This window comes from Protopterus annectens, chromosome 15.part0, assembly GCF_019279795.1.
Source record: "Protopterus annectens isolate FY-2018-M chromosome 15.part0, PAN1.0, whole genome shotgun sequence".
Taxonomy (NCBI): domain Eukaryota; kingdom Metazoa; phylum Chordata; order Ceratodontiformes; family Protopteridae; genus Protopterus; species Protopterus annectens.
The window spans coordinates 111,274,869-111,296,312 of NC_056749.1; the positions used below are offsets into that span (position 1 = coordinate 111,274,869).

Below are 21,444 nucleotides of genomic sequence, written 5' to 3' on the forward strand. Positions count from 1 at the left end.
CTTTTATTTTATTATAGAGTCTTGTACTTAAAGTTACAATGTCATAAATGCTGTGCCTTAAGCAAAACCTTCCACTTACAATCTAGAAAGCAAAATCACACTGTAAATTAGCAAATGCTTTTTATAAAAATGCCCTATTTTATGAAAACATGATTTCTACCCTAAATAAACTTCCGCTGGCAGGACATGATACATTTGTCAGTCTGTTACAACTTTACAAGTCAAATAGAAATAAGTCAACAGTTGTTTTATTGTGCCTTGGCACTTAAAGGAAAACTCTTGCACACACTGGAACTCCAAAAATATTTTTTTTACTCTGTAAATACTGTTTTCTATCAAAAATACTATGGTAAAAAAAAAAAAAACATTTTGTCTGTTACCTGACCATTTATAAATCTATTGGCATGTCCTTCTAATTAAACTGTTTTACTGTGATTTTGCACCTTGTTTTCAGTTTTCTTTTTTATAGAGTGTATGTAGTTTCATTTAAAAACACATAATGCTCATTCAGATTGTTAGACATATAGCACTCCAGTAAATTCACTTCATATCTCATGGATGCCCTTCCCCCTTCAGGCACATTAGTAAGATTTATAACTATACATGGATTTGTTCATTCCAACTGCCTCTGTAGCCAGCTTGGTTGATATGGGCATTGAAAGACAATGTAGTAATTGTCTCGTGTTTCCTTAACACCACCTACTACTTAAACTGACACAGTGTCTGATAGATATATAAAGTTACTGGAAGAAAAACTCTCACACAAAGCCACTACAAACAAGAAGCAGGTTGTCAATATCATACAACACCGTACTAAACCATCACATGTAAATCAGGCCAAGCACATAGACATATGCTGAGGCACTTACAAGTAACCTACTTAAACCACAAAAATGTCTTGAATGTAACCTGAATTTGTTAGATGATCATCAGCTAATTGGATTCGGTACCCTTATGCTAGGTGTGAGCTGCTAAAACAATTGTTTGTTTCTGTCTTTAGATCTTATTTTAAGAAGTCTGTTAGCTTTTCCTGTTGTAACAGTTGTTCAATTCTTTTGCTAGCTCTTTTTCTATATTAGCTGTGATAACAGCTGTTGGACCCTTTCCGCTGTATTAGCTGTGATAACAACGTTTGGATCCTTGTGTCAGATCTTTTTGCCAATGTACTTTATTCTTCTGAGTTATAAACATTGCTGCTAGATCTCATAACTTGTGAATCCTCACATTGTCTATAAATACCAGTATAGCTTTTAAAATAGCTTTTAAAACTGATGGATCCTTCTCTATCTCTTTGTCTTTTGGAATTCAGCTTTATGGATGAGATAAGGACTTTGTTGTTACACTTCTTCATATGTAATGAAGCAGATGCTACGTCACTCCAAGGACACTGGTTTCAATACACCTTCCCACTCATGATCTCAGCATCATATTTTTTTCAGGCAGATCATTGAAGATTGAAATCACTAAATGATGACAGACATTTGAGTTTCAGACCCTTCAGAAAGTACATGCTAACACAAAGCCTCTTATTCTAGCAACTTTCTGAATTTGTAAGAGCAATATTTAAAATGTGTCTGTATTTCCCCCCACTAATTTTGGCTTTATCCAGATTTTTTATGCTAAGAGGTTGAGGGGTATGGATAAAGTTAGTGTCTCTCTACACAAAGTAAAATGAGCAATATTGAACATTTGATGGTCTAGTGCTGCAGTCTGAAAAAAGGATTTCTTCTAAACTATGTTGTCTGAATAATCACCAAAGACCGTATTCAAATCATGATGCAGGAAAGAATCAGTAAACATTCCACAGAAGATAGTGCTGAGAACATGTTAAAAGTAAATAAACTTAATAATAAAGAAAGTCAAAAGAGTTATTTTGTGGAAAGGGTTATGATACAGGGCATAGTGCAAATAGCCACATTTCAATGAAGCAATTCACATAGGTGTATCTGAAGCAGAAATGTTTGCTATCAAATGGTATGAAAGAAAAAGGAAGCTTTAGGTGCAAATCACTTACTCACTAAATGCCCAGGAGATCCCTTTTGCACCGTGCAGTCTTGCTTAAGTCTAAACCAGCAGGCTGAATTATTCTTTTGGATATTTTGAAATATATACACAGAAGTATACACACACACACACACACACACACACACACACACACACACACACACACACACACACACACACACACACACACACACACACACTCACTGTATTTTTCATCTTCCATGATGCTCCAAATTAATAAATTACGTATGAAATGCACATACAGTCATACACGTCTCACTCTCAGCTGTCAATGATTTCACAGAAGATCCCTGATTTTGTCTCATCTTTTTGACTTAGTCCCATAAAATTTTTGATTTTCTGGTAAATCACTTAGGGTTACACTCAGTCAATAATGTCAGCCATTAGTGTTTCATACTTTGTATTGTTCATAAAATGCATGCTGATGCAAAACCATAATTCTAATATTTAAAATGTTCCCTGATTTGGGGCCTTTGTCACCACATTATTTTTGGGTAGAAGACAAGGTGAGAGGTATGCCATAGTTTTCTTCGGAATTTGGCTTTGTCATAATATGTTTTGTGGCAAACCTTGCAAAGAAGAGTTTTTTAATAATGCAGACAAAAATATTTTGGTGCTGACATGAGTACTGTTTTTTGCATTTATTTTCTTTTTTTTTGCTGTCATTCTGTTTGTTACCTGCTAGGTTTCTTTGTGAAACAATTAATGAGTTTGTGGGTGAAGTTAGAAAAGCCCATGAGAGAGCTACGGAAAACAAGGAAGAAGCAGATGCCATGGCAAAGAAGGTAAGTGACATTTTTGGTAGATAACATACCACCGTGCGTCTCGGTATCTGGTTCTGCTGTTGGTGTTCCATCAAGTGGCTTTACCTTTATCCTGCCTCCCAGCCAGCATCTACAGTGTCCAGCACTCCAAATGACTGCTAGGGAACATAAATGTATTAGACATTTACGTCACAATACTCCCTAAATGCTCAGATTGTACTGATTGCTAACCTCATATGAAGGTTTTTTTCCTCTTCTTTAAGAAGAAAGCTGCCTGGAACAAAAACAAACAAGGTCAGCACACCTTAAAAGAGGTGATGAATATATTTTCATTTTCTAAGAGAGAGTTTCCTTTATTATTATCTTAACATTATTTAAATATTAATAATTATGTAGGTGGATTTGTTTAGTATTCTGTTCCATATTTTTGTTCCTGTTGCCTATGACATCCATAAAAGATTCTAAACTAGATCACAATGCAGTTTCTCACACCTCTGCAAAATAGATGAGGGCATGCCAGACATGGTAATAAGTTCTGTAAAATTACTGCAGGACTACTTATCTGTATTGACTGCAGTTATGCAGTGAGTATCACAGCAGTTTGCCTTTTTTATTTGTTTTATTTGTTTTTCAACTGCTCACTGTTGACAACCCTCCACCCTCTCCATGACTCAACTGACCCATTTGTCCCAGGAAGCCATCACTTAGGCAACCAGCAGGGTATTCCATTATTTTCAGTGTACCTTTCCGCAGTTGATGTCTGTCCTTACAATTTTAACACTGTGATGAAACTGCTTTTTGCTTGGCAAAGACATCCAGTTGTTGCACAAGATCCCACAACCTGACTCCTTTCAGGTTGGGAACCTTCTAGAGTACTGTGGAAGATATCCACCATCTCCCATATTCTAGGATGGCCAAGCATATATTGGCTGTTCCACTACCCCCCCCCCCCCCCCCAATTTGGATCCTACAACACCCATGCTATTACTTTAACCTGCAGCATCAGAGTCAAAGTTAGGGCTTCATCTTTCCATGGCACAAAACTAGCACAACAGCTTGCTTTTAAAAAAAAGCCTGTGCACTTTATGAATGTCATAAAATATTGGAGGAGTGTACATTTCCTCGTCAGAGTTCAGAAAATGCATCTAGATTTAGTGATCATAATGGTACCGTAGTGACCAGCAGAGATATTTTTATGTAAGCCATCACCTTGTAGATAAAGATGACATTACCAACAAGTTTCCATTTTCCTTCTCTCATTTCCTTACTGTATGGTTATGCCATGCAGTTTCAACTCCCAAACACCACCATCCACACATGGACTGAACCATGTAAAGTCATGACTGAATAAATGTTTTGTTGTTTGTGAAGCAGTCCACTGCTGTGGAACTACCAAGTAGGTCTGGTGGGGTCTATATCATATACTCGAACTGTGAAAACACCGAATACCACAACATCGAACGCCAAACTTCGAAATGTAATTACTCCAAAAACTGACATTGAAAAACAGAACTCCGAATAGCAACAGTCGGCCAACTTCACACCTGTACAAAAATGTAACAACACACAAACACTTCACAGTATTACTAATGTGGGGGGCTTTGCCCCCCACACCCCCTACTTAAATATACCAACACCAAGATTGCACCACAGTGGAGACAAACATCAGGGTACAGAAGGGCCAACTATGACCATTCATAGTTCCGATCTTCGCAGTTTTTTGTTTTCAAACTTCTTATACTTCGGTGTATTTAGTTCGATGTTTTGGTATTCGACATTCACAGCATTCGACTTTATGATATAAACTCTGTCTGGTGCCATCCTAAACATAAAGTTGTGCAGAATGCTCACAGGGTCACACACAACAGTCCATTTCCATAATAGAATACTCCTCACCAAAGAGGACTGCTTGACATTGATGCATTTAGGAATGGCTTTTCAGCAGGGAATTCATTAACAGGAGCCACTAGACCATATTGGGAGAGGGAGGATTTGGCCTGTACATTGTAGTTGGTGTTTGTTTGCTGATTTTTGGTTGATTTTGATGTTAGCATTTATTTTTCAGGTATCATAAGCTGTATCCAATTCATCCTCTGAGAATCAGTTTTCACTGAGGCTTGATTTGCAGATATGTCTCTCTCTAGTTCCACAGAGGCAGGCTTTGGACCTGGCAATCTCTGAAGGAAGTGGCTATCCTTACGCATCACTTTGTTTATTCCATTTGCTACCTACTTCATCCTAATGAGTTAATGGCCTGTTCATGAACGAGATTGTGGGTGGTGATACTCTGCAAGAAACTGTATATAATTAGTAGCTGCGTGAACTGCATGGACTCCATACAGGAATATTCACAAATTACAGGGTTCACAAAGATTTGTAGTACATGAGCTCTAGCTCTAGCAAGGAATTTAGCATTTTGCACAATACAGCTATTTGGATGCTCTCCCTCCCCACCTCTGGCATCTCCAAGTGCCAGGCCATTCCCGAACGCTTAATGACAGCTTGTAAACTATCAAATAAAAAAGAGAGAACACTGACAGTTTATACGCTGTCATTAAGCATTTGCAATCAAGGTTGCTTATAAACAGCTTGTAATCTGTCAAAATTATATTGTTATTAAAAAAAAATGTTTACATGCATTCCCAAATCCCTGACCATAGGGTCAATTCTTAGGGGTGCATTATCAATGCAGTAATTTCCAGGGGTAGATATCTTTCTGAAAGATACTATTACGCATTTTTTTGGTAATGAGTTTTAGACCATGACTCTGACCACATTTGTCAGTCTGTGTCAGCCCTTCTTGGAGGATATTTGTGTCTTTGGAGGATTCTATGACTGTGCCTAATTTGCAATTGTCTTGCAAACCTGGTCATCCAGAGGCCTTTGATGTTGACCTTGACTTCAGAGAACTAGATGCCAAACAGAATTGACCCCAGCACCAGTCCCTAGGGTGGGGGACTCCACTAGCTTTTCATGGAGGTAGACTCACCTATCCTGACTTCTTTTGTCCTATCTGTGAACCAGCTGGCCATCCAGTGGGTAACATAGTGGTTTACACAGGTATTTCATGAACTTGTCTGCAATGCCAGAGTGGAGTACTGTGCTGAATTCTTTGGCTACGCTGAGGGAGGATGTATGCTCTGTTTTCTCCTCATCTTGAAGAAATCCACCAAGTTGATTAGGCTTGACCTGCTCTTGGGAAAATGAAACTGCCTTGGATCCTATATCAGTAGGTTTCCTATGTTGTTGCTGTTTATCACATTCATGATTATTCTTTCCATGACCTTACATATGAAAGCAGTCAGGGTCAGTAATTTGCTGGGTCCATGGATGACCTGTCTTTGTGCAGAGAAATAACAATTCCAGCAGTCCATTCACATGTCACAAAGCCTATTTGGAGGCTAATATTGAATAGTGCTTCACTGATCCATTCTGGAATATTATTAGGTTCCCATCAATGCAGTATTTTGGACTTGGAGTGTGTATTTTGGACCTGTTCCCTAGTGATAGTTGGGGAGCTATGGTTGGGGTTATTTCTTGGGAGGTGTCGGGGAGAAAGTGTTGTAAAACTGGAGCTGAATTTACCAGAAGATTTCCCCATCTCCAAAGTTTAGCCATCTCAGAGCGAGTATGTATAATAAGGTACAGGCCAACACGGAAGGACTGTGGCTGACCAAGTTCGCAGATGACTGCAAACTGGGCGCCATAATCGACTCTCCAGCCGACACAAGCATCCTCCAAAAGGGCTTCATAGAAACAGACAACTGGTGCCAGAGCCATGGCCTCAAGCTAAACACCAAAAAGTGTATAGTCATCCCCTTTGGCAAAAACAAAGTGCCCACAAATTACCACATAGGTGGTAATCCATTAAGTACAGAAGAAGTCATTAGGGACCTGGGGACCCAAGTTTATAGCAATCTCTCATTTGACAACCACGTGGCCAAAGTGGTTAGAAAAACATTTTATATAGCCCACCTAATCATGAAGGGATTCACATCTAGATTAGGGGAGGTCATCGTGCCTCTCTACTCATCCCTCATCAGGCCCATAGTCGAGTACAATGCCCCTTTTGGGATGTACCTTACCAAACACCTGCAGCAACTGGAAAGACCCCAAAAGTACCTCACCAAGACGATCAAAGGGCTCAAACAGATGCCATATGCTGCCCGGTTAAAGAAACTCCAGCTCTACTCAGTGGCATATCGCCTGCTCAGAGGTGACCTGTGCCTGACGTACAAGGCCATGTCCAACCCGGAATTAAGGAACATGCTGCACCTAAAAAAAAATCCAAATCCCATCGAGTTAAACGCTCGAGAGAGTTGAACCTCAGCACTGAAATAAATAGGACATGCTGGAGGGACAGATTCATAACCCAGAGGCTCCCTTCACTATGGAATAAAATCCCAGTCCAGGTTAGGCAGAGTCCCTCATTGACTCTCTTCAAGAGGAATCTTGATGAGTGGATGGGAGATCATAGGTTTACCCCGGGTATCACTTCTGTGTCACTGTTAGACAGAGGCACAGTATACTAACCTCGAAAAAGGGCATAGCAAAATTAATTTAAAATGGGTGGCGAAAGCCAAACATACTCTGGCTAGGCTTATAAATGCCCTAGGGCAGATAGCCTAGTATGAACCTATGAACCTATGAACCTATAAGGAAGGGTGTTGGGGGTCAAAGCCTCCCATGATTAAGGTACAGGAGGGTGCTCCTTGCAGAATCACAACAAAACTTGTAACAGCATTTTTACTGTTCACATTTTTACTGTAGGAATCATGCTATTTTTTTTCTGTTATAGGGCTCGTAACAGCAGGTCTCAGAGAGCTGTCCTGCACATTAAATTCATACTTGACAACCTTAAAACATTTCCAGCTGCATTGGACACTAATTGTTCTAACAGTGTTGTGCAAATGATCTGAGGTGCTCTGGCACATTGACCAGTAACGTGGCACCAGATTTGCTGTGGTGTAAGCGAGCAGCAGGGTACCTGATCATAGCGCCAATAATCCAGGTCCAGAAATGAACAGAGTACAAGTAGGAGAATAACTATGACATCTGGTAACCAAATTTCATTCCTGTTAGGAAGGTTTCATGAGTCTGTGATACACAGCTGAAAGACTATAGCTTGGTGGTGATGGAGATGCACAAACACACAAATGTAAACTCCAGCTTGTGCAGTTGCATTAGGGGGAGGGAGCATGCTGACCTGCTTATTCTGTCTGAGCACAAATGCAGTCATGGCACTGAAGTGCTTAAGAAGGAAAAAGGTCCTCTTTATCAGAATGATGACAGCTGTGAGGACATTCAGCCCTCTATATATCCTACATATGAATGTTATCTCTTTCTCATGATCTCTTAGTGTAAGGCTTATTTATGTTGGGGCTTTCCTGCAGATGTAATCATGGCTGCAGAACCTTACCTGGTTAAGGCACACTAATGTATAGCAACCACCTTTCACACGGACCACCAATAGCAATGGTTCAAGCATCTGGATTATCCACGTCACGATCATATATGGAAACGCTTGTCACCATAACCAGTTCTGTCAAAAGACCATTATCCTTACACTTTTCTCAGAACTCAGATTAGGAACTACAACCATCTGCAAATTTTTCATATTTCGATCTGCTATGATGTTTATCCTACTTCTTGTCCAATTTAACAACTTGCTCGTCAAAAGATATCTGGCAATGGCTGCAGTCTTTCAGTACAGTTCTAGCTTCATCTGCCCCTCAGCTGTAAGAGAAAAACTTTTAACAAAGTTTTAAGCTTTTCAAACATAACCAGGAAAAATAAGTCCACTGAGGAACAGTGTATTTACCCAATAAGTAAAAGTTTACTCTGTCATGCAGTTTTTCCTTTTTGGCCACTCAGTAATTAGCATACATACATATATCATATACATATATACATAGCATGCTAAGAAGGTGGCATGTACATTTCTAACTAACAGGTGAAGTTAACATGTCACTTTATGCTTCCATTTTATATCAAGCTTTTAGAAGCAGACTTCAGGTAGCATTCAGAGGAAATCATGGAGATGAAGTTCTGGGGTCTGTGGCAGATAGACACTGCTCTTTGTATTGGCTTTTGCAACAAGATCTTATAAAACTGCTTGGAGTGTGCAGTATCTGCTTTAGATTATCCTTGTAGAAAAGGCTTCTGTTCTACATACTTTATATGCATTTGTTTTGTTGAACTTTATTGTCTTTAGGGGCAATATAAATTGTGTATGAGCAAGAATAAATCTCTGTTTGTCTGGGATATAGTGGGTGTTTAGTGAATTGTGAGAACTGTGTTCCATGTGCATACGATTCTAAATTATCTTTTCATGGATTTTTTTTTTTTTTGTAGTGTGCCTTACTAAATGAGAAGTTAGATTCTTTAGTCAGTGCACTGAATGAGGATGCAAATGCTATCATCGTACCTTCAGGCTTCTCACCATCAGAAATGGAAAAGTCTGACAGTAATGAGGAAAAGGAAAAAAGGAACATGAAGGAGCCCAGCAAAACCAACTCAGGAAGTAGCCCTGCTACTGTAGCACAGTGCTTCAGGTCAAAAGAACAACTCATGCTACGGGCCAACAGTCTGAAAAAGGCATTAAGGCAAATCATTCAGCAAGCTGAAAAGGGTAAGTGCTCTGTGGTCTTGTTATCCTCCTTGGGGACACTTGTGCATTTTGGTCAAGCTGAAATCCCACTGTTAGGCAAACAGCAAAAAAAATACTACTGCCCAGAGGTTATTTTTTTTTCAAATGTTTTCAAAGCCAAACATTTTAATGCTTGAAATTTTGCTGAGATGTTTTATTCTTTTAGTCTGCCTAGACTCTCCACCAAACCGATATGGTTTCTAATGTTAACTGCTATTTATTATACGTATGTTATTTATTGTAAATGAAGTTATTCCCTGTAAATTGGGTATTCTTATTAGCTGTTTCCCAGACTACTGTCTGGTTACTGCCTTGCCAAGGACACCACTGCAAAAGGGGTTCTGCAATATTCTCACTCTTAGGAAGACAGAGGGAAAATTATGTGCTTTCCCATACCATTTGATTCCTTTTCTGAAAGGATTCAAACACCAACTCTAGCAAAATTAAATGATCCGTGGAGTGTATTTTGCACTTAAGCTCTTGTGAAATTCTGGCAGAGCAAAGAATCCAACCATATAGCTTAGAAGCAAATTCCTTTAAGGTGATAAATTATGAGGAGTTATTTTTAAGAAGAGGCAGTTTGTGTCTCTGGAATGGAGCAAATGTTTGAGAGTCCTTATTCCATTGACAGCATTGTACATGCTTAGTTTATGATGACATATAAGTACAGGTGGCCCAAGATACACTACCAAGGGACTGCAGAAGTCCTTATATATACTACAAGAGTAAAACAATATATGTATACACACACACACACACACACACACACACACACACACACACACACATACACACTCACTCACTCTAATGTTAAAAATGTCTTACATTTATGAGAATTAATTCATTCCTAAAAAATAAAAATAAAAAAAACTAGTTTAGCTACAATACACAGAAGCAGGCAAAAGCATTTCCTATTGTCGTGTATAGCATTTGAATTTGGAACACAGTAAGTCTCACTGAAAACTGATAATTTGAATCATTTTTCTACAAGGTAATTACATTGCATCTACACTTGAAACACAGAAACGCACACTCACCTCAAAATATAATTTTCCTCTGCAGTTCCAAGCATGGAAACTAGCCTGCACAAGCAGACCTACTCAAATGCGGCAGGAGAAGACCACCACAGTCACATTGTAGGCTGTGTGTTCTCATGCCCTCCACTTACTCCAGCTCCAAGGTCTCAGTTGCCAACACAGAAAGGGCATGGCAATTTTTGGATCATTTGCTTGTTAATGGTAGAGGGTAGTCTAGCTGCTTTACCCCCTAACAACAAAAACAACACATTTACAAACAGATCTGAATGATATGAGTGAAGCCCATCCTCCTGAAAAATTCTAACAGAGCATTTGCCATGTTTTCTGTCTCAGTAGAGAGTAGAACTATTACCTTAGGGTAACACATATCGTAGTCTACCATTACTAAGTTGTGCCCCTTATATGTGGTGCTTGTGATACTAAGAAACTACATACTGTCCATCTTTTGAAACTGTTCATCAACAGTGGGCAAAGGTTTCAAAGCATCCTTGCTTTTATCTCCTGCCTTGCAAACCTTTTGACACTTCTCACGTTTCCCACCTCTCGTATCTTTTCCAAAGCCTGACCATGGCATAACCATGGATATCATGTGCTATTACCAGTAACACCTTGGGACTGTCAGATGCTGCACCACGTCTTGACCCTTGCCACGAGACTGCTGTCTGTATAATAAACCCATTGTGTCAGTATAAAAAGCTCCTGCTCCTCTTGGGAATCGGTTCCTTCTTGGCTACCTCCCTCAACTCTTATAAGATGAGATATAAAAGCTGTGCCTTTATCATTCATTTTTGTGACCATCCCCTGTTCCCCTTCGAAAGGAAGTCTGGTATCTTCTGAAACCTGTGGTTCAGATTTAAGTTTGCCTGTATGAAGTATCTTTTCCTCGGAAGGAGCTTAATCCAAAGAAAGTCCAATACCGTGTAGCTCATATTCAGGCTTGTCACTGCTACTTAGCTCTTCTCCTATAGTAGCCATACCATTGGCCTGTGTTCCAGGTGTGTGGACTGACTTGTGTCTCTCCACTGCCTCCCACACATTTGTGTCCATGCACAAGGCACTGAATCATCACATTCACCTACTAGTAAGGACACCAAAACACTGTTGTCTCCTTTGTGCTCTGCCCCATTCTTAGTCCAAGTAAACATGAACTAATGGTACCTCAAAAGGTGTCAGTTCTTTGACCCTAAATGAAGTGGAATGGCTGGCAAGTAATTCTCCTTTATGAATACAGACTTAATATTTATGTGTGATGCAAAATCTCTCCTAAATGTTTTTCCTCCATCAGGATAGGCTACAAGACTTTTAGTAGTTTGGACCAGATATTGTCTGAAGACACCCACCACTACAGTGATGCTGGCTTGCTAGCTCCTTTGTTTGGGTTTTGTTCCCACACTGTCAGTGGTGATATCTGGTCAGTACATTTTCCTTTTGGTTACACCAGAAACATCTAACCCAACATCCTTGGTTTGTACTGGAAACAGTGTTTTCCCTTTGACTATGGAATCTGATGCGATGGTTTTAAACTGCCCCCCCCCCCGTGGTTTCATTATTCCATCATGTAGTACTAGATAAACCCCTTTTGTGCAGTTTTGCCTTGTGACCAAATACAGGTCCCCCTTCCTGTCCATTTCTTTGGCATTGTTACACTCCCAGTTTGTTACATGGGCTCTAACATCCTCAGGAAAACTTATAAATGTTTGCTCCTTTGTCATAAGGTCTCCCAACATTTCAAAATCAATAATTTATCTTATCACTCACCTATTAATGTAATTACTTAGTTATGCAGTGAAATGTCTGACACTGTCCTTTGCTTTTTCCTATGATTTCTAAATTTTTTCCTTACAAGTTTCAGGAGTTAACGTAAAGTATTTACATAAAACACTTTTTAAACTTCACTATAAACCATTCAGTCAATGACACTTAACTTGTTAAGAGCATACAGTACCTTGTGCCACCCTTTAGCAGAGCAGTTTAAATCCAAACCCATTGCCCTGATCTGTATTGTGCAGATTGTACACACATTCAAATACCTAAATGTAAGTATCAAAGTAATTCCCCTCTTTATACTGAGGAAACAACTTAGTGCAGACTTTGGTATATAGGGCTGGATTTCCATCCTCCAATCCTCACAGCATCTGGCACTGCTTTCTCTTTCTTTCTTTAATTCTTTTTTTCACATTTGTTTACCAGGAAAGTCTGAATGGGCCAGAAAGTGCCCATTTTTAGCAGAGGCCTGGGGAGAAAAGCTCCACAATCACAATCTTAAATCAGTTACAGATACTTTAAATCATGAAGTATTACATTACACTGCAAAAAATAGAAGTGAAAAATGTTGTAATGAGAAAAACATAGAACATTTGTTTCATAGTAGAGAACAATGAAAAACAATAACATGAGTTGGAGAAAATATGTCAGGAAAAACTCATTAGTCATATTATTTGTCACGTAGATCAGTATGTGATAAATGAGACCTGAGAAAATTCTAATAAGATATTTAAAGAGATCCAATAACAAGCACGAAGCAAGTCAAAATAACAGGATAGCTGGATTCAAACACAGTTGGTTTCCTTTATTTTAACAATAAAAACGGAGATGGAAGAACTAAGGTTTAGCGCTTTCATCTAGATAACTAGACTTCTTCAGAACGTAATAAATAGAATCACTCACACTTATATACATAAAAAAGCCCGCCTTTTACATCAGTTATTCAATTGTATATGTCATTATTTACAAAATTTAAAGAAAGAGGAGGTTTTTTTTGAAATAATACAGTTATGTACCTCAGTTGTTAAAAACACATGTCTAAAATACTAAAAGCTAAAAACTAATAAACCTGCAGTTGTTTTGATAAAGTTTTGATAAACTGTATCTATTTGTCACCAAAAAGACTGAAATATTACTTATAAATTCAGTCAGTTCTTACATCAAACGTATATCCATAAACATAATATTCTGTGTACCCTGATAGAAAGTGTGATATAACTATGATGTCATATGTATATATTCCAGAAAGTAATGCAGAAAGTAATGCAGCTAGATCAACTATCAAACCATTTCTTGTGTTGTCTGAAGCAATTAGCCTAAGACAAATATATTAGCCTGCTGACATGTAACCTTATGTGAATCAAGGATCTGCAATAGTCACACACATATGGGAATAGTAGATAAACCATCTTACTATTAGGAAAATCCCGTTAGCTATTGGCTATTGGATACTATGTCCTAACTAAAGGTTTGGTAGGGATAACTTCATTTAATCCGGGGGGTGTAGCTACGTCAAGTCGTAACTGCCATTTAATCTCCTTTTCACTAACTATGGCTTTAATATTACCCCCCCTAGGGTTGGGTGTTATCACCTCTAATATAGAGGGGAGTGCGAGCAAAGCCTTCAATTTTGGTAAAATTATAGACAACAGATTAAAGCACATATATAATACAGTAACACATATTATGAAGGATTCATGGGAATTTTGGGGAATATTCAAGCCTGATATATGGAGTCCTGATGTAATATTTGTGACAATAGACATACAGGATCTCTTTTCATGCATCCCTAAGAATGAAGGAATTAATAGTTTCATCAACAGCCTATGTAAGTATAGTGGATTGGATCAAGAGGATATTTCACTGCTTACTTCGTTTATGGACATAATACTTGATAACAACTACATCTACTTTGAAGGAGAATACTACAGACAAAATACTGGTGTGGCAATGGGGGCAGCATGTGCCCCCATGTACGCGAATTTAGTACTCCTTGACTGGGAAGGGCAATTTATTCATAATTCCATATGGATGAATTACATCAAAACATATGTCCGTTACCTTGACGACATTTTTCTATTATGGGTTGGTGACATAGATGAGCTGACCAGATTTATAGACTATATTAACGGTACGACTAGTTATCTCAAGTTTACATACCAGTTTGACAGTAGGGGTATTAACTATTTGGATGTGTATATATACAATGATGGGCAATCCTTCCAGTCTAAAATTCATAGGAAGGATACATACAGTAATGGATATTTACATTTTGAAAGTGCACATTCTCATAAAGTCAAACGCAATATAGTCAAAGGACAGTGTATAAGGGAGACTAGAATGACATCGGTAAGGGAAGATATGGAAAAGGAATTGTCCTTTATAGGGAGACTATTTAAAGAAAAAGGCTATCCAGTGGATATGATAAGAGATATTATTACATACGTATCAAATAAATGGGGTAAAAAATATCCACCTCTCCTGGGAACTGGCATAACAAATAAGAAAGAGAGAAATGCCAACAACGATAATTACAAGAAAGCCTGCATAGTTAAATATGGAAAACATACAAATGAGGTAAAGGACATTATTAGTAAAAATTGAAACATATTAACAAGTGACCTAATGATAAAAGACAAGGTACCTCCTAGACCTCAATTTGTCTACAAAGCAGGTAATAGTTTGAAAAGAATTATAGAAACAAAATATAATCATTACAAATTAGACAAAGTGAAAAAAGTAGGGACAAAAAAATGCGGACATTGTAATTATTGTAGATATATATTTGAAGGTATTAACATCACTTTAAACAATACTATACACACCAGGATTACATTTAGACACGGGAATTGTCAGACGAAACACCTGATCTATTTGGCTATATGTGACACATGTCAAAGCTATTATGTAGGGAAGACTGACCGTCTTTTCAAAAACAGAATATATGATCACATTTATTGTATAAATAAACAGGACATTAATAATGCATTGTCCCGTCATATAATGAACAGTCAAGGATGTGTAGGATTTAAGTTTGCTATATTAGAGGTGATAACACCCAACCCTAGGGGGGGTAACTATTAAAGCCATAGTTAGTGAAAAGGAGATTAAATGGCAGTTACGACTTGACGTAGCTACACCCCCTGGATTAAATGAAGTTATCCCTACCAAACCTTTAGTTAGGACATAGTATCCAATAGCCAATAGCTAACAGGATTTTCCTAATAGTAAGATGGTTTATCTACTATTCCCATATGTGTGTGACTATTGCAGATCCTTGATTCACATAAGGTTACATGTCAGCAGGCTAATATATTTGTCTTAGGCTAATTGCTTCAGACAACACAAGAAATGGTTTGATAGTTGATCTAGCTGCATTACTTTCTGGAATATATACATATGACATCATATGTATATCGCACTTTCTATCAGGGTACACATAATATTATGTTTATGGATATACGTTTGTTGTAAGAACTGACTGAATTTATAAGTAATATTTCAGTCTTTTTGGTGACAAATAGATACAGTTTATCAAAACTTTATCAAAACAACTGCAGGTTTATTAGTTTTTAGCTTTTAGTATTTTAGACATGTGTTTTTAACAACTGAGGTGCATAACTGTATTATTTCAAAAAAAACCTCCTCTTTCTTTAAATTTTGTAAATAATGACATATACAATTGAATAACTGATGTAAAAGGCGGGCTTTTTTATGTATATAAGTGTGAGTGATTCTATTTATTACGTTCTAAAGAAGTCTAGTTATCTAGATGAAAGCGCTAAACCTTAGTTCTTCCATCTCCGTTTTTATTGTTAAAATAAAGGAAACCAACTGTGTTTGAATCCAGCTATCCTGTTATTTTGACTTGCTTCGTGCTTGTTATTGGAGTTCTATTGTTGCAATACAGGATTCTTTCTTTGGTTAATATTTAAAGAGATATTAGAGATGACATGATTAGAGACAGTGAGGTGAAATTGAGAGATATCCTAGTATGAGAGAGGGTGTTCATATTATGGTTATAGCACGGCTGGAGAGAAAAGGAGATTAAAAGAAATGTGCAGGGTAGGTTGCCTTCAGGTAGCCTAAGTGAGTAGGGAGTAAAGATAAAGAGGTAGAGAAATGTCTGCAGAGAGAGAGTGAATAAGGTAAAGTAGTGGGAAAAACAAAAGAAAAGAGTGGAGTAGGAGGCTAGAGATGGCTGTGAGATGTGACTTAGGTTGAAGGGGGTAAATGAAGTATAGAGAGTAAGTTCAACAAGGACTGGTGTAGGAGCAGGTCTGTGATTTTGTAAAGTATTCTTTTGAGGAGCATTAAAGGTGGGTAGGGTAGAAGTAGTTATGGTGGTTAGAGGTAAGGAGTTCCATTTTTTTGCTATGGATTACAAGAATAAGCTTTGTCCTGGGGATTTATTAGGTTTATTTATGGTGAGAAGTTGTTTGTCTTCTGATCAGGGAGTTCTTTTAGGGACATATATGTTGATTAAAGGGGTAAGAGATGGGCAGGCTAATGGTTTGTGTAAGATTTTATGTACTTTTATAAGATGAATGTGGGAGGGGTGGAAAGGGAGGTCCAGCAGGCTAAGGTTATGTAGAGCTTAACAGTGATGGGTACAGGAGCATGAATTAGTAGCAAACTTGGCAGTTTTGTTGTAGAAGTTTTCACGTTTGCTTTTATGGATAATTGTAAATTGTTTAGAACTGGGGTTTCATAGAGAAGCAAGGGTTGAGTAATTTTTGTGGGTGTGCTCAGAAAATGTTTGCTTCTGTAGAGCATGCCTAGTTTTAATGGGTTTTCCAGATATTGCTTTGGATGTGTAGGTCAAATTTAAGATTATCAGCTATTATGACTTCCAATAGTTTGGTATGGTGAACTAATTCAGTTTCATTGCCATTTGCCGAAAATATTTTGAAAGATGCTTTGCTAGGGGTGTGATTTTTTGTGGTAAAGAGGAGGAGTTTTTTTTTTTTTTTTTTGGAGGGGTTGAGTAAGAGTTGTGCTGTTGTAATCCAGCTTTCAATGGAGATGGCAGCTTGTTGAGTGATTTCTTGGAAGTGGGTTAAGGTGTTTGAAGAGCAGGTGATGGTGGAGTAATCTGCATATTGAATCAAGGTGCCTTCACAAGAAAATGATTGAAGGTTTTATTTTTATTTTATTTATGTATTGTTGCCTGCTGTCAAGGTAGCTAGAGAGCCACTGAATAGATGGAGGTGATAGAGCCATGGTGGGACATTGATTGATGAGTTTAGTGTGAGAGACCATGTCAAAGGCTTTTGGCAGATCTAGAAATGCTACAGATACAAGCTTTAGTGTCATTGTCTATAAATTATAGTTATACAGCTGAGGTGCTGTGGTCTGGCCAAAATCCATTTTGTGTATTTGTAATTAGCTTATTTTGTAAGAGATAGTGAAGAAACTGTTGATGTATATACATCTTTCAAGGATTTTAGAGAGGGGGGACAGGATGGCTACAGGGCTGAAATTTGTAATGTCAGTGGAATTACCTTTTTTATGCAAGGGGATCATATGTGCTATTTTAGGGACACAGGATTCTGTTATTGATTTATTAATAAGAATGCTGATTGGGTATGCTACTGCATCTCTAACTAGATCTAAGTATTCTGGGGGAAGGTTGTCGGCTGAGGAAGAACAAGGTTTAGTTTATGTAAAAGCTGTTTTATGAGAGTTATAGAAACTGTTTGAAAGGTAGTGGGTGGAGTTGTCTGTGTATCAGAGACATTGCAGTTAGATGAGTTTTGTGAAGGAAATGTTAATTGGCTATGCATTCTATGAAGTATGTATTGAAATATGTAGCTGTTTGAAGAGGAGGAATGTCTTGGTACAAGCTGGGATCCTTCTTTGTACTTGGATTGATTACAGCAGATATGAAGGACCAGAATTTTTTAGGGTTTTTTTATGACTATCTTGTAGGTGAGTATAATAAGACTTTTTATCTCTATTAACTTGTTTCATGACTTGGTCTCGTAGCTGTCTGAATAGTTGCCAATTTTTGTCATTTCTGTTCTTTTGCCAGTTAATTCATGCTTTGTCTCTGTCTTTCATAAGGAGTTTGCATTGGTTGGTGAGCCATGGGGTATGGCTGTTTTTAATTATTTTTGTATGCTGTGGGGCTAAGGTATTAATAATATTTAGAAATAATGCTGCATTGAGGTATTCAGCTGCATCATTTACGGGGAGTTTTTTTAGGATGGACCAGTTAGCTACTTTCAGACCTACAATGAAAGACTCCTGAGAGAAATTGGAGAGATTATGGGTAGTTTGGAGCTATGATAGTTGTATAATATGCTTGTGGGTATAATGCTGGCAGGTGGTCACTTAGTGTATGGGGGTACCCAAGGAGGTAAAATTAGATACATTGGTAACCAGAATCCAGCCCAGGATAGCTTGCTGGCAATTATTTTTGCCATATCTTGGTGTATTAATAAGTGGAGTGAATCCAAAGAGGTTCATGATGTTGATTGCTGAATTTGCAGATAAAGACTGCTAGTCAATGTTTACATCACCAAGGAGGGTAATTTCATTTGTGATAGTATCTGCTCTCTAGGATAGTGTGTTTTTAAGTATTGTAATGTTTTGTCCTGGGGAATGTATATAGTACCACAATGCATATAGTCTTGGTTCTATTACGTTTTATGAATGAGATTAGGATTTCTGCTTTTCCATATTGTGGACTGTGTCTGAATAGGGAGTTACTATGAGCATATTTGAGAAGATTATAGCTATTCCTCCTGCTTTTTTTTTCAGTTCTATTGATCCTAATAATATTATACCAGGGGTAGTATTTCAGCATCTTTTATCTCAGGGTTCAGCCATGTCTCTGTTGTGGCTAGAATATCTGGGTTGTGTTGAGTCATCCAGGCACAAAAATCTGTGATTTAGTTGCATATGCTTCTAAGATTTAGAGTGACTGTTTTTAAACTTTTAGGGTGTATTCTTTGGTTTGGAGTTTGTTTGGGACATGGGTTGGGATGAGTGGCACCACACTGATGTGTGGTGGAGAAAGATGGTTTGTTTAGTGTGGCAGTTTTATCAGAAATGGGTAGAAGTATTAACTTGACTTTGGGACTGAATTTTTTAGTATTTTTGGAATACTGGACTGGAGTTATGGGAAATAAGCTTGAAGAGATTTTTGAGTAGCTAGTGGGAAGATTTTTTTGGCAATGATTAAGTAATGATTGAGGTGTGCTTATTTATCATTACTACTGGTGGGGATTTTAGGACTGAGGAGGCGGATGAATAAGGTGATACAGGGGAACAGCATGGTTAGTCCTATAAAAATCTTGTAGTATGGTGAGGTGAGTTAATGAACAGTGGTAATAGTGTGGAAAATAGGTAGGTTTTGATGGAGAGTGAACAGAATGAGATTTGAGAAGGAATTTAGAACAGAGGTGGGTGGGGATGGTATAATGAGAATTGTTTTAGTAGTGTAGTTAGGCACATGATAGGAGGATGAGTAGAGGAGGCAGTGTAAGAGAGTTATAAGTTTAGATGTAGTTGGGGTGGGTGGAAGTTGGGGGTAGGGTAGGGGAGCAGAGTGAAGCCCGAGCATAGTGAGTACTAAACGGAGTGGTTTGGCCCACACTGGAGTAAGTACCAGGAAAACAATCTGTAAAACTGCAGAGAAACAACAGGTGAGACAAGTCTTGATAACTTTAAAGGTAGTAACACACTCTGCTAGATTGCTGTTAACATACACCTCAGTTAACTGCAACAGGCAGTACTGCAGTGAGTTTAGGCTGAAATGAGGCTACAGTAACTAGAGAACATCTGAGTTGTGGGTAGGCCAATCAGTTACTTCAATGGATTGTAGTTACCCCCCTTCCCTCGAGATGGTTTTCTATCAAAAACAATCAATGAGATAAAATGTTTCTGCATACAAAGACAAGATCTTTGAACTTTAACTACTTGAGGTGGGTCACAGCATTTAATTTTACTGTTATAGCCTTTATTTGCTTTTCCATGGAAAGTTTACACTGCTGTAGTAAAATATGCTGAAGTGTTAATTTTGCTTCACCTTCAGCAGTATAAGGCCTGTGAGTGTGGATGGGAGTAGGAGTGTCCCTCCAGCAGATTCAGCACCAAAGTACAGAACACACTGATGCAGAAGAGAAGGAAAATAAGATATTTCTTTAAATTTTATTTGATTCTGGGAAACTGAGTTACATAAATTTTAAGGGAAAGTATTTCTCCTTTTGTGCTTTTGCGAATTGAGTGAAATTCAACTACAGAAATTCCTTTAGTAGTGAGAGTGTGTTAAGTTTTGCAGCATGAATTGTCAGAGATACTATGTGCTCAGTACACTTACTGTGGAGTTGAGCTCACTTGGATCATGGCATAGAAAAGTCTTCTCAGCCTTTCTACGTCTCCTGCATGATGGCCAGTTCATACTGCTGCCTCCTGTCTTCTTCAGCTTCATGTCACTATTTCCTTTCCTCATGTGTGCATTCGTGCTTTCTCTACTCACACTCCCTTTACATTTTGAGATGTTTCATTCTCTCATTCGCTTCATTGTTCAGGCATTTCATCTAGGGACTCTGATTTTCGATTTTCAAAAAAAACGGCATTCCATTTTTATTAGATGAAATCTAGCAAAACATATTGTGATTTTTAAATGTAATTTCTAGTCATTGTGGTGATTTTATTATAATTTACTTCTGTGTCAATATATATTGAAAAGTAAATCAGATTCTAGACACAGAGCATTTCATAATGCAAGCTAAAAATATTATACATAATAAATATGAGCAGAAATGCACTTTGTGGTGAATTAGTTCTCTGGCCAGAAATGCCAAACTCTATGAAAATCCTGTATTTTTTCAGTTCTCAGATAGTCCAAAATTGGGATTTACCAGCATTTTCCCATTAAAAATGAAAATCAGTGTCCTCGCTCATCTCCATCTCCAGCACCATAAGCTGCATTTAGAATTCTGCATTCCCTGAACCAACAGGCACCACCATGCTTTGTCCTAGTTCATTGGGCTGGACTTCAGATGCACACAAACACAAAGTTATCAACTCATTCTTCTTCACTCCAGCATGTAAGAGTCCCTCTGATTTCCTAATTTAGCTGTTATGTGGTGTGTATGTCTCTATATTTACCTCTTGATGAAAAAAAGCTACATTTACAAATGACACACTGCTGCCATCAATTAGTATGTTATGGTGGCCCTACAAACTGTAACAC

At 38.0% G+C, this 21,444-nt stretch overlaps 1 protein-coding gene across 3 annotated transcripts in view; it reads left to right on the forward strand.

Annotated features, from left to right (window-relative positions):
- The window catches only part of LOC122789976 (diacylglycerol kinase delta-like), a 1,345,205-nt gene that overhangs the window by 1,182,255 nt on the left and 141,506 nt on the right, over positions 1 to 21,444 (forward strand). For all 3 annotated transcript variants that reach the window (XM_044057484.1, XM_044057483.1, XM_044057482.1), the window contains exons 14-15: positions 2,711 to 2,810; positions 9,144 to 9,420. In XM_044057484.1, the coding sequence (XP_043913419.1) occupies positions 2,711 to 2,810; positions 9,144 to 9,420 (377 nt within the window). The remainder of the gene's footprint in view (positions 1 to 2,710; positions 2,811 to 9,143; positions 9,421 to 21,444) is intronic.